General features: G+C 42.1%; 5 protein-coding genes across 17 annotated transcripts; 2 read left to right on the forward strand and 3 right to left on the reverse strand.

Annotated features, from left to right (window-relative positions):
- Nucleotides 1-1,421: 1,421 nt before the first annotated feature.
- Nucleotides 1,422-13,918, reverse strand: LOC117752172. The gene is made up of 6 exons (XM_034569364.1): nucleotides 13,786-13,918; nucleotides 11,605-11,961; nucleotides 11,185-11,420; nucleotides 5,392-5,473; nucleotides 2,191-2,547; nucleotides 1,422-1,999 (listed from the first exon to the last, which is right to left on the reverse strand). Exons 1-6 carry the CDS (start codon nucleotides 13,838-13,840, stop codon nucleotides 1,725-1,727), a joined length of 1,362 nt encoding a protein of 453 aa, XP_034425255.1. The 5' UTR covers nucleotides 13,841-13,918; the 3' UTR covers nucleotides 1,422-1,724.
- Nucleotides 5,925-9,602, forward strand: LOC117751909 (Fc receptor-like protein 5). Of its 6 annotated transcripts, none has more exons than XM_034568953.1 (6): nucleotides 5,925-6,308; nucleotides 6,655-6,690; nucleotides 6,945-7,205; nucleotides 7,612-7,869; nucleotides 8,385-8,519; nucleotides 9,184-9,602. In XM_034568953.1, exons 1-6 carry the CDS (start codon nucleotides 6,278-6,280, stop codon nucleotides 9,282-9,284), a joined length of 822 nt encoding a protein of 273 aa, XP_034424844.1. In that variant the 5' UTR covers nucleotides 5,925-6,277; the 3' UTR covers nucleotides 9,285-9,602. The 6 variants fall into 6 exon arrangements, with proteins under 6 accessions (XP_034424844.1, XP_034424845.1, XP_034424848.1 ...); XM_034568954.1 differs by having other exon boundaries at nucleotides 8,391-8,519; XM_034568957.1 differs by lacking the exon at nucleotides 9,184-9,602 and adding an exon at nucleotides 8,652-8,770 and having other exon boundaries at nucleotides 8,385-8,504.
- A 752-nt stretch (nucleotides 13,919-14,670) lies between the features above and the next one.
- LOC117751904 (low affinity immunoglobulin gamma Fc region receptor II-like) lies at nucleotides 14,671-19,576 on the forward strand. Of its 3 annotated transcripts, none has more exons than XM_034568943.1 (8): nucleotides 14,671-14,846; nucleotides 16,017-16,052; nucleotides 16,307-16,567; nucleotides 16,906-17,163; nucleotides 17,347-17,463; nucleotides 18,242-18,286; nucleotides 18,430-18,507; nucleotides 19,288-19,576. In XM_034568943.1, the coding sequence occupies exons 1-8, from the start codon at nucleotides 14,843-14,845 to the stop codon at nucleotides 19,338-19,340; spliced, it is 852 nt and encodes a 283-aa protein (XP_034424834.1). In that variant the 5' UTR covers nucleotides 14,671-14,842; the 3' UTR covers nucleotides 19,341-19,576. The 3 variants fall into 3 exon arrangements, with proteins under 3 accessions (XP_034424834.1, XP_034424832.1, XP_034424833.1); XM_034568941.1 differs by lacking the exon at nucleotides 14,671-14,846 and adding an exon at nucleotides 15,410-15,460 and having other exon boundaries at nucleotides 16,906-17,151; XM_034568942.1 differs by lacking the exon at nucleotides 14,671-14,846 and adding an exon at nucleotides 15,410-15,460 and having other exon boundaries at nucleotides 16,906-17,138; nucleotides 17,334-17,463.
- A 352-nt stretch (nucleotides 19,577-19,928) lies between these two features.
- On the reverse strand, nucleotides 19,929-23,605 carry LOC117751874 (low affinity immunoglobulin gamma Fc region receptor III-like). 5 transcript variants are annotated; one of them, XM_034568889.1, is made up of 9 exons: nucleotides 23,542-23,605; nucleotides 23,281-23,316; nucleotides 22,839-22,953; nucleotides 22,498-22,646; nucleotides 22,084-22,329; nucleotides 21,702-21,983; nucleotides 20,823-21,080; nucleotides 20,173-20,307; nucleotides 19,929-20,039 (listed from the first exon to the last, which is right to left on the reverse strand). In XM_034568889.1, the coding sequence occupies exons 1-9, from the start codon at nucleotides 23,564-23,566 to the stop codon at nucleotides 19,969-19,971; spliced, it is 1,317 nt and encodes a 438-aa protein (XP_034424780.1). In that variant the 5' UTR covers nucleotides 23,567-23,605; the 3' UTR covers nucleotides 19,929-19,968. The 5 variants fall into 5 exon arrangements, with proteins under 5 accessions (XP_034424780.1, XP_034424781.1, XP_034424778.1 ...); XM_034568890.1 differs by having other exon boundaries at nucleotides 19,930-20,048; nucleotides 20,188-20,307; nucleotides 23,542-23,604; XM_034568887.1 differs by having other exon boundaries at nucleotides 19,931-20,075; nucleotides 20,188-20,307; nucleotides 23,542-23,599.
- A 1,303-nt stretch (nucleotides 23,606-24,908) lies between these two features.
- LOC117751864 (zinc finger protein 501-like) lies at nucleotides 24,909-27,517 on the reverse strand. 2 transcript variants are annotated; one of them, XM_034568869.1, is made up of 3 exons: nucleotides 27,348-27,514; nucleotides 26,816-27,292; nucleotides 24,909-26,161 (listed from the first exon to the last, which is right to left on the reverse strand). In XM_034568869.1, exons 2-3 carry the CDS (start codon nucleotides 27,278-27,280, stop codon nucleotides 25,016-25,018), a joined length of 1,611 nt encoding a protein of 536 aa, XP_034424760.1. In that variant the 5' UTR covers nucleotides 27,281-27,292; nucleotides 27,348-27,514; the 3' UTR covers nucleotides 24,909-25,015. The 2 variants fall into 2 exon arrangements, with proteins under 2 accessions (XP_034424760.1, XP_034424759.1); XM_034568868.1 differs by having other exon boundaries at nucleotides 26,816-27,517.
- Between the last annotated feature and the right edge of the window lie 228 nt (nucleotides 27,518-27,745).

Here is a 27,745-nt window from a genome sequence, read left to right on the forward strand (position 1 = left end):
TCATTTGAAAAGTGTCAGTTTGTGTGTTACTAGTGTAGCGATTCTGCGACACACCACAAAACACTCCGACACCACAGCTCTCTTTGGATCTCTTTTACTGTTATGATAGAACATGTGACAGGGACTGCATCAGTTCACATCCTCTTCTCAGACTACTGTAAAGGATGCATGAAATAATAATGTAAACCAAAGGACAAAATAAACATCAATATGCCCTGCCTCACATGTCTAACCCATCACAGAGTAAACACAATGACTTAATGTGGGTTCACAAACAACATTAGAAAAGTACAGTGGTGTATAAAGTACTTGAAAGCCATACTTGAGTAAAAGTACAGATATCTTACCTGAAAGCGACTCCGGTAAAAGTAAAAGTCACCCGTAAGAAAATGACTTGGGTCAAAGTCTTAAAGTAGCTCATATTAAATGTACTTAAGTATCAAAAGTAAAAATGCAAAGTGCTTTATCTCTTCAGGATTTATTTCAACTGACTGAAATATTATGACAAAAATATACATATAATGTATAATTTTACAAATTTTGAACCCCAGATGCTGAGGTTCAAATAGTAATGGACTAGTGCATCTGAACTTATAGGGACAACAAAGAACCAACACAACAGAATAAACAAGTGCCTCTTGTGTCTGCCTAAGAACACTAATAGACCCCAGTATAACCACTAAAGACTTCTGTAAATATCACTAAACATGCAGCTTTCACTTTCACATCAGTAGCAGGAGTGATACACAATGCCCCTTATGATAACTCAGCAAAAGGAAACAAGTTCTAGGCACACAAAATAGGATAGTTCCTCTTTTGTTAACAACCTGGACAGTGCTGGTACAGAGAAGAAAAAACCACTGGACACAGTCTAGTTTTGCTGCCAAATTTCAGACAGAATAATGAAGACTGAACTGAACCGAGCTCCTGCAGGAGCACCTGGATAATTATACAGGGAATAAATGGATGGGGAATGTGCTGGTGTTGATTAAGTCCCTGTCCTTTGTACACACATCGCTACTCCCCATTGGATGGTTTAGTGAGGTCCTCGGATCGGCCCTGCCAGAGTTGGTCACGGCCCTGGCGGAGCGCCGAGTATCTAGACTCTAGAGGAAGTAGAACTCTTAACAAAGTTTCTGAAGGTGAACCTGCGGAAGGATCATTACCGGCACAGCCTGCTCGACCCCGGTCGACCAAGGCATCCCCCCCCCCTGACGGCAAACAGTAGATATAGTACAGAAAAGTACAGTTCAAGTAAAGTACAGATATGTGAAAAATCTACTTAAGTACAGTAACGAAATATTTGTACTTCGTTACTTCCCACCACTGGAAAAGTAACAATGCACTTCACATTCGTTCTATACAAATCCCACAAGAAAACTACATCTCCCATAATGCCACTAACACTCCTTACAGTACAGACTTGCGCTTTACACATTACAGCTCACTTATATTGCTCTTTCAGAAAGTAGTCACAGTAACATGAATTAAATGTTAGAATGACACTGTCTCCTTCAGCTTCAAATGGAGACAGAGAGACAGGTTCCTGAGCAGCACGTACCACATTGGACAGGGGGGTTCACAGACCAGAATACTGATATACAACATATTCACATGAAAATATAAGGTACATAAAACATTACTCCTCTCTCTCAGGCCTGGTCCTGTCAGCAGCAGTGTGGCAGGTTACTGCCCTGTAAACAACAAACCTTTTCACAGCCGTCTCACACACAATGAGACAAATTGTGATTTGTGAATATGGGTGCTACTAGATAGTTGTTGACACACGTGTGTTTTTTCATCAACTTATAACCGATAAAGACGACAACACCAATAAGAGGTAATATGCTAAATGTCCTATGAGCCAAACGTCCAACAAGTTCCTGAATCTTTCTCCCATCCTCCTCTCCTCCACCATTGTCTCCTTCATCCTTGTCTCCTTCATCCTTGTTTCCTTCATCCTTGTTTCCTTCAGCCAACTTAAGTGGAGCTGAGGGACCTGCAGAGCAGAACAGGTGTCAGGTAGGTGAGGACAGAACATTCTCTACCACTTCACTTTAGTCTGGACTCTACCTCTGTCTGGATTCTACCACCTCACCTGAGTCTGGATTCTACCACCTCACCTGAGTCTGGACTCTATCTGAGTCTGGATTCTACCATCTCACCTGAGTCTGGATTCTACCATCTCACCTGAGTCTGTGACAGTCAGGCTGACGTGGTCGCTGAACTCAGTGTTTGTTCTTTGGCCATTCTCTGTTTTGCTGCTGATAATTGTACAGTTGTATGTTCCAGTATCATTGATGGTGACGTTCTTCAGAGTCACAGACACGTCTCCGCCCTTCATCTCTGGATCTCTCAGCTCCACTCGACCTCGAAAAGACGGATGCTGGTAATCTTCATACAATCGGTTGTTCCGGTAGAAGAACACGTAACCATCTGACTTCTGTTCCAGTCTGACCCACTCTAACAGCGTGACGGCAACATCGCTGGGACAGTGACACTGAAGAGTGGCATCCTCTCCAGGCTTCACTGTTGTCCCCTGCTGACCTACACAAACACACAAAAAAACACAAAGAACACATAAAGAAAAAAACACTGTAAAATCTGATTTGAATCCTGACAGCTACTGTAGTTGTTCTGAAGCAAACCTCCGTGTGGCAGCAGAGCGCTGATTCAGTCTTCAGAACCTACAGGAAACGCGCACAGGAAGTCGTTAGTGTACTAAGTGTTGTGTCGTCACACTTGTATATTAAATAATTCCACAGTAAGTCCAACTGAAAGTGAACCTAACAAAGTCTCCTCTGAGAGTTCAAGATTCAATTTTAGGTTCACTTTCATTTTCACTTTTTATGCTTCTTCATGGCTCTTTCTTTCAAGATGACACTGAGTTTTACAAATGATAACACATCCTCAGTTAAGCTGCTTGTAGACCTGCACTGACATTCTCCGGAGGTGATGTGTGTGACAACGCAAATGTCCGACTGGGAGCCTCCGGACTTTCTGCAGAGTTTCTCCACCCGGCCCGAATGTCTGAATGAGCCGACGTGAGAACGCAGCAGGGGTCGCTGGGAAAAAGCAGGAAGTAGACAGAACAAGTTCATGTTTTTGTAGGAATGGCTGCTGCTGTTCAAGGGGCCACTGCTGTGCAGTTTTCATACAGTATTCGTAAAGCATTTCCACAGTATTTCTACAATATTTCTACAGTATTTCTACAGCATTCATACAGCATTTCTACCATATCTGTACAGGAATAGTACTGGAAGACCTTTTATTGTTCTTTTGACGCTCCATGTTAGATCTGCCCTCTCTCTCTCTCTCGCATGCTTCAAATCATTGTTCAAAACACATCTCTTCTCTTTGGCCTTCTGTTCCATTTAAGAAGGTTTCTATCCCAGCAGATTTTATAATTCTTTTTTTTTTTTCATCATTAGTATTTTGATATATTTCGTGTTCCTGTTTTCTTATTGTACCTTTTACTTTGTAAAGCACTTTGGTCAACCAAGTTGTTTTGAATGTTCTATTTAAGTAAAGTTGACATTGGCATTTTGTTTTGTAATTTAAAGCCACTTCCTCAGGTGGAACAGAAACCTTATGTTACTATTACTTCATACTTTAATTTAATGCCTAACACCAAAGACAATAAAGAGAATCCTATGCATTTGAAGTGTGAGTGTGATTTGATCTCAAATTAATCCTCATGTTTATCCAACAAAGGAAACAGTCATCAACACTTTAAGGATCATTTATTCTGCATTTCTACGAAGAGAAACGTGTAGTTAGTGTTAAAACAGAGGGTTTGTTTTGTCTACGTCAGTGGTTCTCAAACTTTTTCTGTCATGCCCCACTTTGGAGCTAGAATATTTTTCATGCCCCACCCGCTCCCCTGCCCCAACAAAATGATGACAAAATGGGCCAAGTTTAACATGTGTATTTACATAACATACACATGAACATTAAATTCACATAACTTTCAGGAATTTCTGATGTGCAAATAAAAAACCTTTTTCAAACAACTTTTTGTGACATTTGTCGCTTTTTCAGAAAATAGTGCAACAACTTTGCTTAAATTCAACTTAATTGAAGTACTTTTTGGTGACATTTATCACTACTTTCCTCCATCAGTCTGTACTTTTTAAAAAAGAGAGAAAAAATAAATTCAATTATAATCACTTTGTTACAACGATGATAAAGCTCAACCAAAAATAACTCATGCATGTGACTGGGGTGTAATGTTTCTAAGTGTCTTCTTAATTTGTTGGGTCTCATAGAGTTTTCAGACCTAAAAGACACACTGGTCTCTCCTCATGTCCTCCTTCATTCACTGTGAACCCAAGAGCAAGACAGGCTTCATCCTACTTTCTTTTCAACTTGGTTTTTAAACACTGTGTCTTGATGGTCACTGAGCTGCTGCTTCACGTGAACGAGCTCTGATGTCAGTCTCTGAGCGAGTGAGTGGGGGCAGAGCCCCGGGGCCTGTGTGTGTGTGCGCTGTCTGGGGGCACGCACACACGCACACACACACACACACACACACACGCACACGCACACACACATTCGCCCGCTCCTGGTATTTCATGCTGGCCTGATACGATGATGATTTAACAAATGAATGTGACGTTCCCTCACGTTCACGTTCAACATATGAAACATATCGTAAAGTTCCCCGTTCGCGAAAAATATGCGCGACATGCACAACACTGTACAGGGAGCCGCTGCAGAGGGGCTGAAGAGCTGCTGTTAAAGAGATGCAGACGTCAAAACATTAGTTCCGCCTCACATTTCCCGCTCCCGGTCGCGCGCCCCACCACACAGTTTGAGTTTGAGAATCACTGGTCTACGTCATAAAAAGTTTGTGCTGAACAAACCTGTTGTTCACATTGTGCAACATGTGGGGGGAGTGGCCTCTGGGAGGATTGTGTTTCCTTTCAAACATCAACAGTCCTTTCAAACATCAACAGACTCCACCTCTAACTCTAATCTTTACTTTAACCCTGTGGTTTCATAGGAACACATCTGTCTGCAGGGTGGTTTTCATTTTCCACCGTGCTCAGTCTCATCCAAGTTTCAGGATATCAGCTTTGGTCTAAAAGTATCCGCCCTGCAAGCTGAGCTCAGAATAACAGCAGCAACTCAACTCTCTGTCTCACTCTCTGTTCACAAGTTCAACAGACGTTCTCTTGTTCTCACAGTAGCAGCAGCTACAAGGGGGAAAGTTGACTTTGACTAATATTTGATTTTCAGAGGAGTGAGTGAGAGACACCTATCTGATGTAGACAGACAGTTGGAGTCCAGCTCTCCTGAAGTTCAATGACTCTTGACGTAGAACAAGACACTTCATTAAACTTCTTAAAGGTCAGAGGTCAAACACGAAATCAAATAAAAATAACTGACCTGCAGCTGCAGAGAGACAGAGGAGCAGCAGGGACGAAACTTCCACCAGCAACATTTCTGACGCACTGAAAAAGAAACTGTGTGTGTGTCAAGGATAGGGCGTGAGAGGAGGGAGAGTGTGTGTGTGTGTGTCAAGGATAGGGCGTGAGAGGAGGGTGTGTGTGTGTGTGTGTCGAGGAAGGGCGGGAGAGGAGGGAGAGGAGGGAGAGGAGGGAGAGTGTGTTAGCACATCCCAAAACTCTCTCTCTGCCAAGAGCTGCACATACCAACACTGCTGCTTTACCCTGAAGGAAAAGTTAAAAAGAAACTCTGACTCCATTTACACTGTGTTCTTCTAAACCTACTTTATTGAACAGGGGTCTGTACTGGGAAGCGAGTTCAACAGACCCAGGATATCTTTCCGAGATCCAGTTGAATTGAACCGAACAAACACAGTCAGTCAAGTGTTAAACTTGACTCATCACGATCTGAACGAGTGCCCATGGAAGGGGTGGGGTTTACTGCTTATGACTAATCACAGACACAGCCGAAGGTCAAACTGTTACATAATAAAAGTACGAGGAGAACAAACACATGATCTGGACTAAAAGAAACAGTTAGAGCTGCTAAATGCAGCAAGAACAGCTGGTGAAACATCTGTGATTGTGTCAATGTGTAAGTTACTGAGCCTTTGGGAAAAAATACATGAGCACGAAAATAATAACGTGTAGGAATCTGCTCTATTTTCTGTACATTTGTCTGCATCATGTCTGTGTGTTGGTTTAACGAACCTCACGGCTCAGAACTGAGCGAATAAACTGAAACCAATGGTCTTTGTACACAAGTGTGAAAACCACAGAGGTGCAGATGGTTGAGCTGCTCTCAGCGTTTCCTCTCACATGAGAAAATGGGTCAAACATGTGAGGTGAAGCTGCTCTGTGAGTCAATATTCTATTATATTATAATATTTTCAAAGCTGCAGAAGAAGAGACACAAGGAGTAAGATTTGAAACTGCTGTTTAAAGAATGTATTCATTTAGTTTAATCTGATCCAGAGTTTTTAAAGACATCAAGACTCAACACGCCTGTTTCAGCACGACAGGAAGACGTGTTTTAACGTGTTCTAGGTTGATGTGGGCGTTTATTACATTTATCATTTTCAAGTTCTCATCATCAGAAATATTTCAGAACATTAATGGATGTTTATCACCAGAAGTTAAGAAGGATATGAGGAACAACACAAATTGTAAAATTAAAATAGCGTATGATGATGTTTCTCCTCAGTGCTGATCTCATCGCTCTGCTGCAGCACGAACCAAGGTCCGTTCATCAAACTGTTTCTACATCACAGCTTCTGGTGTTGGAATTAAATCATTTCTGATTCTAATGAAGTTTAAAGGAAACATATTCTGTTCATATTCAGGTTGATCATTTTAATCAGTGTTATGACTGTAAAATATTTTCATGCTCTAATGTTCAGTGTCCTCAGACTGTCCATTGCTGCTGAAACTCTGATGCAATCTATAAAAACAGACGTGTTGAACCATTGAATGGGTTTGAATTGATTTCTACAGCTGTAGTGACGCTGAGTCCCAGCAGCTCTCAGTTCTTCAGATGGACGTCCGTCTCTTTTAGCTGTGAGGACGACCACAGCTCGGCTGGATGGACGCTGAGGAGGAACACGATCACAGGCAACAGGAAGGAGTGTGAAGACTGGGGGCGACAAGTTGCTTCTTCCTGTGTCATCGAAGCTCTCGTCTCATCAGACACTGGAGTTTACTGGTGTGAGTCCACAGAGGGAGGAGCAAGTAACTACGTCAACATCACTGTGACTGGTAAGAGTTCATTTATTCTGCCGTTATGTACGAAAACATATTTGCACATATGCGTCCTTCACGTTGGTGTGGTTGTTAGGCAATGCAGCCCTTAGAGGGCAGTGCAGAGTCGAACGGTTTGGACAACTACAAACATGGCAGTGGTGGAGGAGGTTGTGATGATGTCACTCAGGTGAAATAGCTTCATATAGACGCCAGAAGTTTCTTACAAACTCGCTCAATCTCTCCTCCAATGGTTCCTCCATTGTGGAAATTTCCTTTGTCCTTTGGCCGTCTCGCCTGAACTATTGGTTACTGCACCAGGTGTAACCATAGCAACAGTGATGAGTTTTGAAACTACGATGCAGCGGAGCCTAAGTGTTGGTTAAGTTGTGTGATTGGATGAAACGCTGCCATTTGTCTCCAGATGCTCCAGTGATCCTGCAGAGTCCCGTCCTCCCGGTGGAGGCGGGAGAGGACGTCACTCTGCTCTGTAAAACTAAGACGCCGTCCTTCAACCTCTCGGCTGATTTCTATAAAGATGGCACTTTTGTCAGGACGACGCCCACAGGTCACATGACCATCCACCTTGTCTCCAAGTCTGATGAAGGAGCCTACAAGTGTGACATCAGAGGCCGGGGAGAGTCTCCACCCGCCTGGCTGTTTGTCACAGATGAGGTCAAAGGTGAGTGTGGATTTGAGTCAGAAACGTGTGGCTCGCCCCCTAGTGGCAGGCCCCACCTCAACCATGTTAGCAGATGAGACATGGACCAAATAATACAATTCTAAGTTGAGGTTAAATAAATGTTTGTCAAAGATCAATCAATCAAATGTTATTTGTATAGCCCATGTGCACAAATTACAGTTTGTCTCATGGGGCTTAACAAGGTGCAGCATCCTCTGTTCTGAACCCTCAACAAGAGTAAAACTACCAAAAAACCCCATTAACAGATGGGTTCTGTCATTTGAGGTAGTTCTTATCACACTGAGGTTTGTTCAAGTGGTCATGTTTCTGATCAGTTTGGTTTGAATTAGTTATTTGATATAAAAAAGGACAGAGACGTCATGATCGACAGCTGAGACTGACTCCTGATTGGTCGAGAGCTTGTATGGATGGGACCTTGATACTATGACTCCTCTCCACGATTACTACTGCGCAGACTCTGACTTCTTTCAATTGAATTTCTGCTTCTTTTCCAGGTGGAGCCGTCCTCTTCGAACCCTCCCTCACCATGTTAGTCATCATCCTCATCGTGGTCAGCTCGCCATACGTCGTCTCCACGCTGCTCCTGGTGTCCATTGTCCGACAGAGGCCCACAGGTAACAGGCTCACTAAAGAATCAGTGAATCAATCAAATCAATCAAATCACTAAATACTTAATTTGAGAAAAGGACATCATGGTGATTTCTGATCATTAATCAAATTAATTAACACTGCAGAAAAGGCCCCGCCTGTTTCCCTGACAACGCCCCCACCTGGCGAGGACGAGGAAGGATTGGAGTACGAAGATGTTGTCGCTGACGTCACCACCGAGCATCGCTTCTAAGCTTAACGTTCTCATGTTGTTTGTTTTTTGTGTTTTTTCTCCTGTATAATTAATCCAATGAGATGTTCTCGGCCAGCGATCTTTTTCTTTTTTGAAATAAAAAAGGTTTGTGTTGTTTTGCTCATGTTTTTTATCGATGAATTAAAATTAAAATTTCGCAGTAAATAAAATCCTCGTGGTGTCGTCAGAAATGTGTCACACAACATGAGTCAGTGATGGTTGTATGGAAATATAAACTGTATTATTTTCACAATCAATTAATCTGATTCATTATTCATCAGTTATCAGAAAATGTCACTAATTCTTTTTCAGCTCGATGAAACAAACACTTGTTTTTAACGAGAATTAAAATATAGTTTTTATTTCTCAGTTATTTCAATTCACGTTGTGACTGAATAATTTAAAGAAAATATAAAAATTGTCCAAATATTTCAATTATTTTCGACACTTCCTGAAAAGTGTGGTTATATTAATTCACACGCGTGTTTATTTCGTTTTTCTTCCTCTTGATGTTTCATCTCTTCTTCATGGTTCAGGGCCCTGGATGTTGTGATGGGAGTCGACCAGCAGGGGGCAGCAGATGCTCACATCAACACAACCACAGACTCTTCACTGAACAACATGAAGAACAATAATAAGTTGCTTCATGATCACAAATCAAAATACAAGACAGCCACATATTATATATCAAGCTTTTATAAAAAAAAAAAAAGTAAACCACAACCTTCACTAAGAAGCAAAAATCTGACTTTAAACTTATCACAAATAATAATGTGACATTTAAGATGAGATTCATTAAGGTTCGGTAAAATAAGATAATCCTCTATTTGCTGTATTAGGACAGTCAAAAAACGTTATTAAACATGCAATACATTAATACGGAAGCGTATTGCATTCACTTGGGAAAAAAAAAGTTGCATTCACATTTTGCATGGACGTTTCGCACAGAGCCCTTGTTCAGCGGGCTGCATGTAGCTGCTGCTCTTAGACAGTCTAGTGTTTGGCACGATTTCTTGTATTAGCGCCATGACGTATAGCGTCGCTTCAAACTGTCAGACTCTCCTTCTGTATAAATAACATGAACCACAAAAGACTAATGTAGCCGAGCGTGTTGTTCTGTTATACTGTCACAGGCCTCAGCCGGAATCACACCCGGTTACTTTCCTTCACACTTCAAAACTTCTCCATCGACAGAACCCTCCTCCGTTAGAACCCCTTTCAAAACAAGAGTCCCAACCAACACCCTGCTTATAACAGGAACTACACATCAACCTTCCATAATAAAGCCACTAAATAAAATAGCTTACACTAACAAACGAAATATTTGAATTATGGACAAAAATGAAAACTATCCTTTATCTATCTGTAGCATATCCCCGAAAGATGGTCGAGACTTTCAACTGATGTTTCCAGGTTTATTTGAAACTTCCCTAAACAACACCGTAAGAGCGTGTGCCTCTTCGGAGGGTCGCTAAAACATCACACCTTTCCTTTGTGAAGTTACAGATTCATAACAGGAAGTCCGCGTCTATACAGGAACTTTACTTTCAAAATAAAAGCATGTAAAAAAACAGAGCTTAAGTTTTTTTTTATTTTATTTTTTTTATGAAAACTTATCTCGGAATTTCCGAGATAATTATCTCAGAAAAACAGAACTTTTTTTTGTTTTCAAGTGAATGCAATACGCTTCCATACATTAAAGAATAGAAACGTGTGACAGAAATTGAAGCATGACCATTACAATAATAAAAACTGGAATTAGGTTTAATCAGAGAATGCAGTACAATAGTATGTCATAGAATTTGATTAAATCAACGTCCATTTTATTCATTTTTAGTATTTACAACTTGCAAAATGTCAGTGTTGTGTTTTAGTTAAAGATGCACTCGACTTGTTGCAGCATCCTAACAGACGTTCAACCATGAGGGTACAAGCCCAGAACCACAAGAACCAAGTCAGTACAATTTGCTTCAAGAAAGCCAAACTACAAAGTGCCATATGAGTGCTACTAGTGGTTTTTTATTAATATTTATTATATTATTATATTTATTATTATTTATTATATTAATTTTTTTCTGACTGTGACTTTTGAGCGTCCTGCAGTGTCGTACACCATCATGTTTTAAAGGATGTGATCTAAAGCTGTTGACAGCCCGACCAATATTCTCTGGATGAACCGAAGCAGCACACCTACAGGAACCTGACAAGTCTGCAGATCTTTGGACTGTGGGGGGGCACCAGGGCACCTAGCGAGAATCCCAGACACAACCCTGCAGATCAATGCCATCAGGTGGCGCCACCACCAAACTTATAATGGGGCATTTTTGTGTATAAAGGCTTAGGTCACCCAAATTGAAAAAACATAACTTGGTGGTATCAGCCATTAACGCCCTGTTGTCAGTCTTCCAGCAGAACGCGTGAACATTCATGAGTAAAGCGCTCTGACACTTTCAGGCCTCTGTCTTGACAGGAGCATGTTTGTACGACCCACATGTGTGTTTGTTCATCAACTTATAACTGATAAAGACGACACCAATAATAAGTAACATACCAGCAACTATCCCACAAGCCAAAAGTACAACAAGTTTCTGAATCTTTCTCCCATCCTCATTTCCTCCACCATTGTCTCCTTCACCCTTGTCTCCTTCATCCTTGTTTCCTTCAGCCAACTTGAGTGGAGCTGAGTGACCTGCAGAGCAGAACAGGTGTCAGATAGGTGAGGACCGAACATTTTCTACCACCTCACCTGAGTCTGGACTCTATCACCTCGCCTGAGTCTGGACTTTACTACCTGAGTCTGGACTCTATGAGTCTGGACTCTACCACCTCACCTGAGTCTGGACTCTATCTGAGTCTGGATTCTACCATCTCACCTGAGTCTGTGACAGTCAGGCTGACGAGGTCGCTGAACTCAGTGGTTGTTATTTCGCCATTCTCTGTTATGCTGCTGATAATTTGACAGTTGTATGTTCCAGCATCATTGACGGTGACGTTCTTCAGAGTCACAGACACGTCTCCGCCCTTCATCTCTGGATCTCTCAGCTCCACTCGACCACGAAAAGACGGATGCTGGTAATCTTCATACAACCGGTTGTTCCGGTAGAAGAACACGTAACCATCTGACTTCTGTTCCAGTCTGACCCACTCTAACAGCTCGACGGCAGCATCACTGGGACAGTGACACTGAAGAGTGGCATCCTCTCCAGGCTTCACTGTTGTCCCCTGCTGACCTACACAAACACACAAAAAAAACACAAAGAACACATAAAGAAAAGAAAACACTGTAAAATCTGATTTGAATCCTGACAGCTACTGTAGTTGTTCTGAAGCAAACCTCCGTGTGGCAGCAGAGCGCTGATTCAGTCTTCAGAACCTACAGGAAACGCGCACAGGAAGTCGTTAGTGTACTAAGTGTTGTGTCGTCACACTTGTATATTAAATAATTCCACAGTAAGTCCAACTGAAAGTGAACCTAACAAAGTCTCCTCTGAGAGTTCAAGATTCAATTTTAGGTTCACTTTCATTTTCACTTTTTATGCTTCTTCATGGCTCTTTCTTTCAAGATGACACTGGGTTTTACAAATGATAACACATCCTCAGTTAAGCTGCTTGTAGACCTGCACTGACATTCTCCGGAGGTGATGTGTGTGACAACGCAAATGTCCGACTGGGAGCCTCCGGACTTTCTGCAGAGTTTCTCCATCCGGCCCGAATGTCCGAATGAGCCGATGTGAGAACGCAGCAGGGGTCGCTGGGAAAAAGCAGGAAGTAGACAGAACGAGTTCATGTTTTTGTAGGAATGGCTGCTGCTGTTCAAGGGGCCACTGCTGTGCAGTTTTCATACAGTATTCGTAAAGCATTTCCACAGTATTTATACAATATTTCTACAGTATTTCTACAGCATTCATACAGCATTTCTACCATATCTGTACAGGAATAGTACTGGAAGACCTTTTATTGTTCTTTTGACGCTCCATGTTAGATCTGCCCTCTCTCTCTCTCTCGCATGCTTCAAATCATTGTTCAAAACACATCTCTTCTCTTTGGCCTTCTGTTCCATTTAAGAAAGTTTCTATCCCAGCAGATTTTATAATTCTTTTTCTTTTCATCATTAGTATTTTGATATATTTCGTGTTCCTGTTTTCTTATTGTACCTTTTACTTTGTAAAGCACTTTGGTCAACCAAGTTGTTTTGAATGTTCTATTTAAGTAAAGTTGACATTTACATTTTGTTTTGTAATTTAAAGCCACTTCCTCAGGTGGAACAGAAACCTTATGTTACTATTACTTCATACTTTTATTTAATGCCTAACACCAAAGACAATGAAGAGAATCCTATGCATTTGAAGTGTGAGTGTGATTTCATCTCAAATTAATCCTCATGTTTATCCAACAAAGGAAACAGTCATCAACACTTTAAGGATCATTTATTCTGCATTTCTACGAAGAGAAACGTGTAGTTAGTGTTAAAACAGAGGGTTTGTTTTGTCTACATCATAAACAGTTTGTGCTGAACAACCTGTTGTTCACGTTGTGCAACATGTGCCAGAAGTGGGTGCAGTGGCCTCTGGGAGGATTGTGTTTCCTTTCAAACATCAACAGTCGTTCTCCAGAATGACAGACTCCACCTCTAACTCTAATCTTTACTTTAACCCTGTGGTTTCATAGGAACACATCTGTCTGCAGGGTGGTTTTCATTTTCCACCGTGCTCAGTCTCATCCAAGTTTCAGGATATCAGCTTTGGTCTAAAAGTATCCGCCCTGCAAGCTGAGCTCAGAATAACAGCAGCAACTCAACTCTCTGTCTCACTCTCTGTTCACAAGTTCAACAGACGTTCTCTTGTTCTCACAGTAGCAGCAGCTACAAGGGGGAAAGTTGACTTTGACTCATATTTGATTTTCAGAGGAGTGAGTGAGAGACACCTATCTGATGTAGACAGACAGTTGGAGTCCAGCTCTCCTGAAGTTCACTGACTCTTGACGTAGAACAAGACGCTTTATTAAACTTCTTAAAGGTCAGAGGTCAAACACGAAATCAAATAAAAAGAACTGACCTGCAGCTGCAGAGAGACAGAGGAGCAGCAGGGACGGAACTTTCACCAGCAACATTTCTGACGCACTGAAAAAGAAACTGTGTGTGTGTCAAGGATAGGGCGTGAGAGGAGGGAGAGTGTGTGTGTTTGAGAGAGATTAGCACATCCCAAAACTCTCTCTCTGCCAAGAGCTGCACATACCAACACTGTTGCTTTACCCTGAAGGAAAAGTTAAAAAGAAACTCTAACTCCATTTACACTGTGTTCTTCTAAACCAGTGGTTCTCAAACTTTTTCTGTCATGCCCCACTTTGGAGCTAGAATATTTTTCATGCCCCACCCGCTCCCCTGCCCCAACAAAATGATGACAAAATGGGCCAAGTTTAACATGTGTATTTACATAACATACACATGAACATTAAATTCACATAACTTTCAGGAATTTCTGATGTGCAAATAAAAAACCTTTTTCAAACAACTTTTTGTGACATTTGTCGCTTTTTCAGAAAATAGTGCAACAACTTTGCTTAAATTCAACTTAATTACTTAAATACTTTTGGTGACATTTACACACACGCCCGCTGCTGGTATTTCATGCTGGCCTGAAACGATGATGATTTAACAAATTAACGTGAACGTGAGTTCACTGTTCGCGAAAAATATGCGCGACATGCACAACACTGTACAGGAGCCGCTGCAGAGCCGCGGGTTGCGACCCCTGGCTGCGGCGAAAGAATGATTTGTTTACTGTTCAACCGTTAAAGAGATGCGGACGTCAAAACATTAGTTCCGCCTGACATTTCCCCTCCCGGTCGCGCGCCCCACCAGTGTTAACCGAACAAACAGTCAGTCAAGTGTTAAACTTTCTGATCACGATCTAAACGCGTGCACATGGAAGGGGAGGGGTTTACTGCTTATGACCAATCACAGACATAGACAGTTGGACTGATAACAGCCGAAGGTCAAACTGTTACATAATAAAAGTACGAGGAGAACAAACACATGATCCGGACTAAAGGAAACAGTTAGAGCTGCTAAATGCAGCAAGAACAGCTGGTGAAACATCTGTGATTGTGTCAATGTGTAAGTTACGGAGCCTTTGGGAAAAAATACATGAGCACGAAAATAATAACGTGTAGTGAAAAAAAACTAAGTGTGGTTGAAACCTATTTTATAGTTGAAGAGTAACTTTTTGCAGACCTGTCTAAGACTTTTATGACCTGAAGTGTTTGGGACCTGAAACCTGTATGACATTTCTATTACTTATTGACTGTCCAAGAACCTAATGGAAATGTATGCAAATCATTTATTCCTGTGTTTTAATTCCTGTCTCAAACTGCGCCTACAGAACCAGTCTGAACTGGCTCAGACAAACAGCCTTAGTCCTTCTATATAAGATCCTCTGTGTTGATCCTTTCTGCAGAAAGCCCCTGTTAAAATACACCGAGACAAATATGGTGTTCCAGCCTCTTGTATTTTCAGATTTCCATCACAAACGTGTGAATCTGCTCTTTACAAACGTTTGACTGATTCACATGATGTAGCCTCTATAATGAGCTCAGATCTGAGCGAATAAACTGAAAGCACTGGTCTTTTAACACAAGTGTGAAAACCACAGAGGCTGAGATGGTTGAGCTGCTCTCACCGTTTCCTCTCACATGAGAAAATGGGACAAACATGTGAGGTGAAGCTGCTCTGTGAGTCAATATTCTATTAAATTATAATATTTTCAAAGCTGCAGAAGAAAAGACACAAGGAGTAAGATTTGTTTTATAAAACTTTATTCAATCACAGACGGAAGCTACAGAGAGTTAATGTTTACTGACTGATAGAGACACAAACTGCTGTTTAAAGAATGTATTCATTTAGTTTAATCTGATCCAGAGTTTTTAAAGACATCAAGACTCAACACGCCTGTTTCAGCACGACAGGAAGACGTGTTTTAACGTGTTCAAGGTTGATGTGGTTGTTTATTACATTTATCATTTTCAAGTTCTCGTCATCAGAAATATTTCAGAACATCAATGGATGTTTATCACCAGAAGTTAAGAAGGAAATGAGGAACAACACATGTTCATTTATCTGTAAAATTCAATGATGCTCCTTAACGACACCACACATTGAATAATAATAATTTAAAAAATACAACAACACTTATTATTATTAATATATTTTGTTATATTATTATAGTCTGGGATGTCGGGATATACAAAATGTAAAGTTTAAATACCGTATGATGATGTTTCTCCTCAGTGCTGATCTCATCGCTCTGCTGCAGCACGAACCAAGGTCCGTTCATCAAACTGTTTCTACATCACAGCTTCTGGTGTTGGAATTAAATCATTTCTGATTCTAATGAAGTTTAAAGGAAACATATTCTGTTCATATTCAGGTTGATCATTTTAATCAGTGTTATGACTGTAAAATATTTTCATGCTCTAATGTTCAGTGTCCTCAGACTGTCCATTGCTGCTGAAACTCTGATGCAATCTATAAAAACAGACGTGTTGAACCATTGAATGGGTTTGAATTGATTTCTACAGCTGTAGTGACGCTGAGTCCCAGCAGCTCTCAGTTCTTCAGAGGGACGTCCGTCTCTTTTAGCTGTGAGGACGACCACAGCTCGGCTGGATGGACGTTGAGGAGGAACATGAGCAGAGGCACCAGGAAGGAGTGTGAAGACTGGGGGCGACAAGTTGCTTCTTCCTGTGTCATCGACCGTGTCGTCTCATCGGACACTGGAGTTTACTGGTGTGAGTCCACAGAGGGAGGAGCAAGTAACTACGTCAACATCACTGTGACTGGTAAGAGTTCATTTATTCTGCCGTTATGTACGAAAACATATTTGCACATATGCGACAACAACAAACATGGCAGTGGTGGAGGAGGTTGTGATGATGTCACTCAGGTGAAATAGCTTCATATAGACGCCAGAAGTTTCTTACAAACTCGCTCAATCTCTCCTCCAATGGTTCCTCCATTGTGGAAATTTCCTTTGTCCTTTGGCCGTCTCGCCTGAACTATTGGTTACTGCACCAGGTGTAACCATAGCAACAGTGATGAGTTTTGAAACTACGATGCAGCGGAGCCTAAGTGTTGGTTAAGTTGTGTGATTGGATGAAACGCTGCCATTTGTCTCCAGATGCTCCAGTGATCCTGCAGAGTCCCGTCCTCCCGGTGGAGGCGGGAGAGGACGTCACTCTGCTCTGTAAAACTAAGACGCCGTCCTTCAACCTCTCGGCTGATTTCTATAAAGATGGCACTTTTGTCAGGACGACGCCCACAGGTCACATGACCATCCACCTTGTCTCCAAGTCTGATGAAGGAGCCTACAAGTGTGACATCAGAGGCCGGGGAGAGTCTCCACCCGCCTGGCTGTTTGTCACGGGTGAGGTCAAAGGTGAGTGTGGATTTGAGTCAGAAACGTGTAGCTCGCCCCCTAGTGGCAGGCCCCACCTCAACCATGTTAGCAGATGAGACATGGACCAAATAATAGCATCACAGATCAGGAGGTCAAGCTTTTGCCAAGTTGATGTCCACAAATCATTTTTCAAATCTTTTCCATTTTGTTTTATCATTTCAGGAACACCGACCACCACATCTCTTCTATCACTCTCCGTTATCGCATCCATCGCTGGTTTGGTAATTCTGGTTGTTCTGGTGCTACTGGTGAGACGATGTGTCCGGAGGAAACCTGAGGGTGAGAACCAGGATTAAAGTTTATATGTACGACACTCCCTGCCACTAGATGTCGCCCTAACAGAGATTAGTGCAATAGTGATTGTGGAGCGAACCCCTGGTATCGATGGATTACCTAATATGACAGAAACCATCTTTGACATTTATCTAAAGTCTACTTTGATTTTTTAGTTTGGTCCATGTCCCATCTGCTAACATGGAGGGGGGGGGGGTTAATGACCTATTCTGCAGCCAGCCACCAGGGGTCAGGGAGCAGTTTAACAGTCTCTCTATGTGAGGACCAGTTTGACATTGGGGGTGTTTTTGTGCATTAAATTTGTCATAAAGAAAAATGTGAATTTCAATTTGTGTTGATGTTATTTTCACAACATTAACATTTTTACGTACTTGTCTGTCAGCGTCTGTTACATCCATGAGGGTTTGGACTCTTTTTTTTTTCCGTGTTTGAAAAATGTGGTTATGGTTTGTGTGTCTCGGTCAAGGTTTCATATTGAGGTCGCCTCTTGTTTCCTGTTTCCTGTTTCCTAACACAGTGTCGAACGCCTCAAATGGATGTTTTACTTTCTACTGAAGAAACTTCACTTCTTATTTCTATTTAATAACAGAGATAATGAGGACATTTTATTTTTGGCCTTTGCTTTCATTAGAGACAGAAGGGAAATGACTCGTAGTGATTGGTCCAACCGGCCGGGAGTTGAACCTGGCCTCCATGTGTCACGTACTCCGACACTTCAGCCATCGGGTCGCCCCAAATAATTGACTGCGTCTTTACTTTGCAGAGCGTGATCCAGAAGATGTCAGTCTTGAACCGGACGGGACGATGGGTACGTCTCGTTGTCTTTAACTGTTTTCAGTCATGTGGTCAACGCTCGTCCCCTGGTGTCAGGAAACCTTTTAATGCCGACATGATGTTTTATTTCAGTGAGCAGGTCACAGTTTTTATTATTGCCGCTGTTTTATTTTGCAGAGAGAGATCGAGCTGCAGCGACACAAAGGGACAACGTCACATATGGACAAATAACGATCCGACCATTCAACAGCGGAGGTACAGCCACTCATCCCACATCCTGAACAATCTGCACAGGATCCACTGATGCACTGGTCCTGGTCCTGGTCCTGGTCCTGGTTCTATTTCTATTTCTATTTCTATTTCTATTTCTGTTTCTATTTCTATTTCTATTTCTAGTTCTGGTCCTTGTCCTTGTCCTTGTCTTGATTCTAGTTCTAGTTCTGGTCGTGGTGCTGGTCCTGATTATAGTTCTGGTTCTTGTTCTGATCATGGTCCTGGTCCTGGTCCTGGTCCTGGTCCTGGTTCTGCTCCTGGTCCTGGTCCTAAATCCTATTCTGGTCCTTTTCCAAGTTTCGGTCCTGATCCTAGTTCTACCCCTGTATCTAGTAATGGTCCTTGTTTAAGTACTGGTCTTGGTCTATGTCCTGATTCTGGTCCTAGTCCATGTTTTGCTTCTGGTACTGGTCCTACTTCACATCCATATCTTGATTCTGGTCCTGGTCTTGAACTAAATAAATGAATGAATAAAACATTTAATGCATGAAAACCAATATTTGCATCAAACAACGTTTCAATTATAATTTAGTTCTGTATTTTTTATTTATTTACTCTTTTGATTTTACCTTTATTGTTCATTATTTTCCTGTATTTACTTCCCCTAAACTTGTTTATTTCTGTTTTCTATATTATGTCACTCAACCTATCGACGCCCCCTGGTGGCAGAGAAGCTTCATAATATCACAAATTGTGATTTACCAGGGACAAAAATGAAGCTTCCTCACCTGAAACTGTTTCTCTTTCTGTGTTTGTGTTCAGAAGATCAACCAGAGCTGGAGGTCATTTACTCGTCACTGAGGTCCAAACAATGACGACCTGCTGCTGCTTCACTGCCGCCATCTTTATTCCATCACAGGAGGCGTGTCCTGAGTCCAGTTATGTTTCAAAACAACCAACAAACTGTTTGACTGAGGAGTGACAGAAAGCCAGTGTTTCAATAAAGTTTCAATAAAACAACTAAAATGAAAATATATATGAAAATAATTTAAATATTTGGACAGTTTTTATGTTTTCTTTAAATTATTCAGTCACAACATGAATTGAAATAACTGAGACATAAAATTATTTTATTAAAAGAATACATTTTATTAAATAAAATTATTTTATTTCTCGTCAAAAACAAGTGTTTGTTTCATGGAGCTGAAAAATTATTTGTGAAGTTTTTTCTGATAACTGATGAATAATGAATCAGATTAATTGATTGTGAAAATAATACAGTTTATATTTCCATACAACCATCACTGACTCATGTTGTGTGACACATTTCTGACGACAACACCAGGATTTTATTTACTACAAAATGTTTATTAAAAACATGAGCAAAACTACACAAACCTTTTTTATTTCAAAAAAGAAAAAGATCGCTGGCCGAGAACATCTCATTGGATTAATTATACAGGAGAAAAAACACAAAAAACAAACAACATGAGAACGTTAAGCTTAGAAGCGATGCTCGGTGGTGACGTCAGCGACAACATCTTCGTACTCCAATCCTTCCTCGTCCTCGCCAGGTGGGGGCGTTGTCAGGGAAACAGGCGGGGCCTTTTCTGCAGTGTTAATTAATTTTATTAATGATCAGAAATCACCATGATGTCCTTTTCTCAAATTAAGGATTTGATTGATTTGATTGATTCACTGAGTCATTAGTGAGCCTGTTACCTGTGGGCCTCTGTCGGACAATGGACACCAGGAGCAGCGTGGAGACGACGTATGGCGAGCTGACCACGATGCGGATGATGACTAACATGGTGAGGGAGGGTTCGAAGAGGACGGCTCCACCTGGAAAAGAAGCAGAAATTCAATTGAAAGAAGTCAGAGTCTGCGCAGTAGTAATCGTGGAGAGGAGTCATAGTATCAAGGTCCCGTCCATACAAGCTCTCGACCAATCAGGAGTCAGTCTCAGCTGTCGATCATGACGTCTCGGCCCTTTTTTATATCAAATAACTAATTCAAACCAAACTGATCAGAAACATGACCACTTGAACAAACCTCAGTGTGATAAGAACTACCTCAAATGACAGAACCCATCTGTTAATGGGGTTTTTTGGTAGTTTTACTCTTGTTGAGGGTTCAGAACAGAGGATGCTGCACCTTGTTAAGCCCCATGAGACAAACTGTAATTTGTGCACATGGGCTATACAAATAACATTTGATTGATTGATCTTTGACAAACATTTATTTAACCTCAACTTAGAATTGTATTATTTGGTCCATGTCTCATCTGCTTACATGGTTGAGGTGGGGCCTGCCACTAGGGGGCGAGCCACACGTTTCTGACTCAAATCCACACTCACCTTTGACCTCACCTGTGACAAACAGCCAGGCGGGTGGAGACTCTCCCCGGCCTCTGATGTCACACTTGTAGGCTCCTTCATCAGACTTGGAGACAAGGTGGATGGTCATGTGACCTGTGGGCGTCGTCCTGACAAAAGTGCCATCTTTATAGAAATCAGCCGAGAGGTTGAGGGACGGCGTCTTAGTTTTACAGAGCAGAGTGACGTTCTCTCCCGCCTCCACCGGGAGGACGGGACTCTGCAGGATCACTGGAAGATCTGGAGAATAACAATGACACAGAGGCAAAAATTTTAAAACAAATATCTCATGTGAAAAAGTAGTGACACACACGGAGAAGACACAGACGAAGATGTGGAGAGAGTTTGTGGTGATAAGAGCTGACGACGGTGTCAGGTGATGATTAATAAGTAGCTTCCTGTGTCTGTCTGCTGCATCCGGCTGCTCCACCTTCACCTGAATAATGAGCAGGATGTGATGCTGTTGTGAACGAGTCTGTGCAGAAAACCTCCTGCTGTGTTGTTCATGTGTGAAAGACAAACTCTGGCACCACTCAACTAATTGTTTTCACATCCGTGAGTAGCTCTAATGTCTGTCCAACAAAAATCAGTTGAGTGGTGCAAGTTTTTTGTCGTACTGATGTCGTAATAACCACAATAATGTGTCGGCCAATCAGAAGCTCCAGCATAACGTTTTTAAGACATAAAACAATCGACACAGAAAAACTGATGAAAGGAATCACGAATAAACATTTTTATAACATCTGCACGAATTTAATGGAAATATTTGTCAAATCCGACAGTTAGTCACCATAGTGTGGATCCAATATAAAACTCATGAAAGGTCACGATGTGTCAGTCTGGTTCTCTAGTTACTCTTACCGTAAACTGTGATGTTTATGGAGTTGCTCCGCTGCCGTGCAGGCGACTCACACCAGTAGATGGCGCTGTCCAGCTGCTTGACTGTTTGTACGATGCAGCCAGAGGACATGCGCTTCCCCCAGTCGTCTCCACAGCTGGACAACCTCCTGCTTACGGGAGTGAACCTCTTGATGGTCCATCCATGAAAGCTGCTGTCGTTTCCGCAGCTCAGAAACAGGTTTTCATACTCGCTCAGCTGAGACGAGTCGGGAGACGCTGAGAGAGACGCCTGCACCGAATCATCTGACAACACAAAAGACTTTCCCTAAGTTTAAGTTTCTTCAGCTGCAGTTCAGCTATTATCCACGAGTTTAAAAATGAGCGTACAAACAGAAAGATTCACCTTTAATCAGCAGCCAGGCCGGTGGAGACTCTCCCCGGCCTCTGATGTCACACTTGTAGGCTCCTTCATCAGACTTGGAGACAAGGTGGATGGTCATGTGACCTGTGGGCGTCGTACTGATGAGGTCGCCATTTTTATAGAAATCAGCCGGGAGGTTGTAGGGAGGTGTCTTAGTTTTACAGAGCAGAGTGACGTTCTCTCCAGCCGCCACCGGGAGGACGGGACTCTGCAGGATCACTGGAAGATCTGGAGACAGTCACTGGTCGTCTTTATATACTGATTATACAGTTGTATATACAATTATATATATATGCTGTATATAAACATATAAAAAATGACGACTCTCTCTCACTCTGTCTTTCTCTCTATATATATGTTTGTGTGTGTATATATATAGTTATTGATGTATCTTACCGGTGACGGTGATGTTGACAGCGTTGCTGCTGTGTCCGTGTTTTGATTGACACCAGTAAACTCCACTGGTTGGTTGTTTGACCGTCTTCATGTCACAGGTGGAGGTCACCTGAACGCCCCAGCCCTGCCTACACTGGGACATCTGTAAACTGTGAAGACGTTACCTTACATTACATGTCATTTAGCTTTTATCCAAAGCGACTTACAATCAGTGCATTAAGTATTTGGTGACAGTGCATCTTGCCCACGGACACCGCTACACCTCAGCCAGGGGCCATGAAGACACACACCCCAACAAAGTGTCAACCAGTGTGTGTTGTGTGTGTTGACATTAAACTGACTCCTTCGTGGTGTATCTCCACACTGTCCAATCATCAGAGTCCATGTGTTCACATTTCACTGTGATGTCCTCGTACTCAAAATACTGAGACCTGTCAAGAGTGAGGGATGCCACGGCTGAGAGAAGAAGAAGAAGAAGAAGAAGAAGAAGAAGAAGAAGAAGAAGAAGAATCATGTGAACACGTATGATAATACTGTGTTTTTAATATGTATTTTTTGTGTTTATTTTTGTTCCTGAAACTGCTTCACCATGGTAACACCCATGGTGGTATTAAAACAGGAAGTGAACAGATGAGTGTCCCTGTCACCTGACTTCCTATCTCATGTCACATCAAATGTCAACATCCAAACATACACACACAAACACACACACACGCACGCACACACAAACACACACACACGTACGCACATACATACATACACACACTGAGGCGGGAAACTTACCTTGATTGTCGGCAGACGTCCAGTTGATGAACGTCACTAAAACAAGAGTTTTAAAACAGACAAATTAATATGAAGTGTTTTTCATTAAATCATTTCACAATGTTACAATTTAATCATGCAGAATTTCTACATTTACTCAGAATAAAGTTAGATTTGATTTTCTACTAAAGTAAAATCCAAATAAATTTTAGTTCATGTGTGTTTGACAGTTTCAGGTTTTAATTATCATCTTTAACTGATGTTTTATTGAAGTTTACTTACGGAGGAAGAGCAGCGTCGTCTTCATGCTGAACGGTCACACCAACACACTGAACAAAACTTGTCAAACCACAGGGCGCGGGTGTGGGTGGGGGTGGTGGGGGGGAAGGGCTGAGATGAGACATGAGCAAAGGCCACAGGAGAAAATCTATTGTTCTTTTTAATATGTGTGATGGAAATCTGACCTGGTGAGACTTCTGAAATAAAGAGATTAGAGAATCATATCTAATTTTCCATTACATACGTTAGTTCCGATTTTCATGTCTTCACACATCGTTACCACGTTAAGTGACCTCAGCCGCTTTCACTTCTTTCTACAGAATAGTTGATAAATGTGATACTGTTCATTATTTTCTGTTGTTGGCTCACAACCAATATCACATCTATAATTACCTCACATATAACATCTGTGTTTGTATTGTGTAATACAGAAATGACACACATGTAGCGTATATTATTACATACATACATACATGTTTACATATATGTGTCTATAATCTTCCAACATATAGGTTAATAAATATTTACACATACAATTCAAAATCGTATATGCTTATATTATATATATGCAAATATATGATATATTGATATTTGAACATGATATATTGATACATGATACATGATATATTGATATTTGAAGACATAAGTTTAGAACTTATGAAACAGTATAATGTTTATATATGTATGTTTATACAATGAAAATATCTTCATGGTAATTGTTTATATGGTATCATATGTTGTGGCCATGAATGTTAACAATAATATATATATTGCATTTATATATACAGTATGTATGTTTAATTAAACAACATGTACGTTTACCTGTTTGTGTTATTCATAAAATTCTACACTGGTAAAAAGAACAGGATTAGAAATTCCGCTGGTGGTCAAGAAGCAGAATACTTACACTGGGCTTTTTCTTTAAAAGACTTTATTTATAACAGAGGATTCAGACAGTAAAAGACTCAGTGCTGTGGTAACGTTTCCTGTCAAAACAGAATCACACAATGTTTATTTCAATTTCAGTAAGTTCGCATCAAACATGATGGAAATGTAAAGTTATTCAATTCATGAAAAAAGGTTGTAATCTACAGTGTAGAACCCAAAATACTTCCACACGCAGCTTCTCAGAAGCTTTGATGTTGTGTTTGTTTCACTCAGGACGCCGTTGCTTGCTAGCATCCATTGTTTTCATAGTCAAACAACGGAACATTTGAATAACTCGTGAGAGACCGATTAACATGAAAACATGTGAAACATCTTTTTTTGAGGTCAAACATTATTTTCTATTTTGATCGAATGCATGCTTGCATATGTGTAATTCATTAACCCGTCAGCAGAGGCGGCAATAGGCGGAGCCTCCTCATTGGCTACCAGGACTTTACCCATCATGCTCCACATGATGAAGACCATGAGTCTCTGAACCATTGAGTCCATGTTGAAACCAGAACCGACACGTGAACACGGTGGAGGGTTTTTAATCTGGGTTGGACTCGGCGCTGTGACTCCTCTGATGGACACGTAGTTGTTTCGAAGACGCAAATGATTTGTTGCAAAGGTTGCAGCCGTATGGTTTCTCTCCGGTGTGATCCCGTCTGTGGATTTTCAGATGATCTGCTCTGGTGAAACTGGCCCCACACTCATCGCAGCTGAACGGTCTCTCTCCCGTGTGAACACGTTTGTGTGTTTTCAGGACGTCGGACCTGCTGAATGCTGCCCCACACTGGTCGCAGCTGTACGGTCGGTCTCCGCTGTGAATTCGTTTGTGGCTTTTCAGATCACCTGACCTGCTGAAACTTTTCCCGCACTGGTCGCAGCTGTATGGCTTCTCTCCGGTGTGGCTGCGTCGATGAGTTTGTAGCTGAGTTGAAGTCACAAAAGACTTCGTACATAGATCACAGTTGTACGGTTTCTCTCCACTGTGAAGACGGCGGTGGTTTATCAAATGACCCAACGCTGTGAATGCTTTCCCACACTGGGTGCAGCTGTAAAGCTTCTCCCCGCTGTGCCTGCGTTTATGACCTTTAAGAGCGGTTGGCGTGGTGAAACATGCCCCACACTGCTCACAGCTGTACGGTCTCTCACCCGTGTGGCTGCGCTCGTGGGTTTTGAGACCATGTGACGTGCTGAACGCTGCCCCACACTGGCCGCAGCTGTACGGCCGCTCCCCGGTGTGGATACGCTGGTGGATCTTTAGATAACTGGACCTGGTGAAGCTTTTTCCGCACTGTTCACACATGTACGGTTTGTCTCCAGTGTGGATGCGTCTGTGAGTTTTAAGTCTGTTTGACGTCAGAAAAGATTTTCCACACTCCTCACAGTTGTGCAGTTTCTCTCCGCTATGAATCAGCTGATGGATCCTCACCGTACTTAAAGCCCTGAACGTTTTCCCACACTCCTCACAGCTGTACGGTTTCTCTCCGGTGTGCCGCCGGTGGTGAGTTTTTAAACCAGTGGCGGTCGTGAACGAGCGTCCACACTGGTCGCAGCTGTGCGGTCTCTCTCCACTGTGAACTGTGCGAAGGTGGATTGTTAAACTGCCTGAAGATGTGAACGTTTTCCCGCACTCGCCACAGCTGCACTTCTTCTGTTTGATGTGACGGACATTTGTGCGTCTCTGTTTCTACAGCAGCAAAAAGAGAGAGCGGGAGTTAGATGACGAGTTGTAATTTACGTACAATGTTGATTTTTATATCATCCACACACACACACACACACACACACACACACACACACACACACACACACACACATACACATACACACATACACACACCTCTTCAGTGGTCAACTGTTGAGCTAATGCTAATGCTAGCCAGCATGTGAGGCTTTTAGAAAACAACAACGACCTTGTTTACTTTAAAGAGTCATTAAGAAGATAAATGACTCAGTATTTTTAAAATGACACTTAAATCACAACTCAAGACGGTCATGTGATCATTGTGTCATTTAGCTCTATAAAATAAATGAAATTCCAATCTTTATTTATAATTAATTCATGTATTTTTTAATTATACTAATTCACTGATTGTTTAAAAATAATAATAAACTGATGACTTTGTAAATCTGTCAATTAATTAATTTATATTAACAAATTAATATGCAATTCATTTTGCAGTCAACATATAAAGATGATTATTGACTGTATATAACATTGATCAGTGAATGTATATAAACATTTCATTTTCTAAAACTACGTGAGGGACGAACTGATCCGGATCACTCCGTTCCCGCGCAAACCACGTTGAACCCGGATCATCAGGACCTGGACACTGACCTGTAGACCGGGATCAGGCTCAGTTCTCTGCTCCTGGTTCTCCTCCTCCAGCCCGGTCTGCTCGGTGAAACCCGGGTCCTGGTTCTCCTCCTCCAGCCCGGTCTGCTCGGTGAAACCCGGGTTCTGGTTCTCCTCCTCCAGCCCAGTCTGCTCGGTGAAACCCGGGTTCTGGTTCTCCTCCTCCAGCCCGGTCTGCTCGGTGAAACCCAGGTCCTGGTTCTCCTCCTCCAGCCCAGTCTGCTCGGTGAAACCCGGGTTCTGGTTCTCCTCCTTGATCCCAATCTGGTCAATTAAATCCGGGCACTGGTTCTCCTCCTTGATCACGATGTTGTAGGGGTCTGGTTCCTGGTTCTCCTCCTCCGTCCATGTCTGGTCGGTGAATTCCGGGTCCTCATTCTCCTCCTTCATCACAATCTCGTAGTGGTCTGGGTCTATGAAGTCCGGGTCCTGCTCCTCCTCCTTCATCCCGGTCTGGTCGGGATCCGGGTCGATGAAACCCGGGTCCTGCTCCTCCTCCTTCATCCCGGTCTGGTCGGGATCCGGGTCGATGAAACCCGGGTCCTGGTTCTCCTCCTTCATCCCGGCCTTGTCGCGGTCCTGGTCGGTGAGGTCCAGCTGGTGTCCCGGGTCCAGGAGAACCGGACTCGTCCTCTTCTTCTTCCCCGTTAACGCGTCACTTCTCTCAGACTCTGTCCTCCATCTTGCTCTGTCCCCACCCCCGAGCTGCAAGAGGACCCGCCCCTTCTCAGCCTCTGATTGGTTTAACTAGATCCTTTTCCTGAACCCGAGCCAATCATCTCTCCTCATGCCCACACTAAACCAATCAGAGGCAGGGTAAGGGCGGGTCTTCTACTATATATGATAAAATATATAATTCAGTACATCAGTGTTTAGGAATCAATCAAAACAACAAGAATAGATCAAAAATGA

Source organism: Hippoglossus hippoglossus, chromosome 18 (assembly GCF_009819705.1).
Source record: "Hippoglossus hippoglossus isolate fHipHip1 chromosome 18, fHipHip1.pri, whole genome shotgun sequence".
Classification (NCBI taxonomy): Eukaryota; Metazoa; Chordata; class Actinopteri; order Pleuronectiformes; family Pleuronectidae; genus Hippoglossus; species Hippoglossus hippoglossus.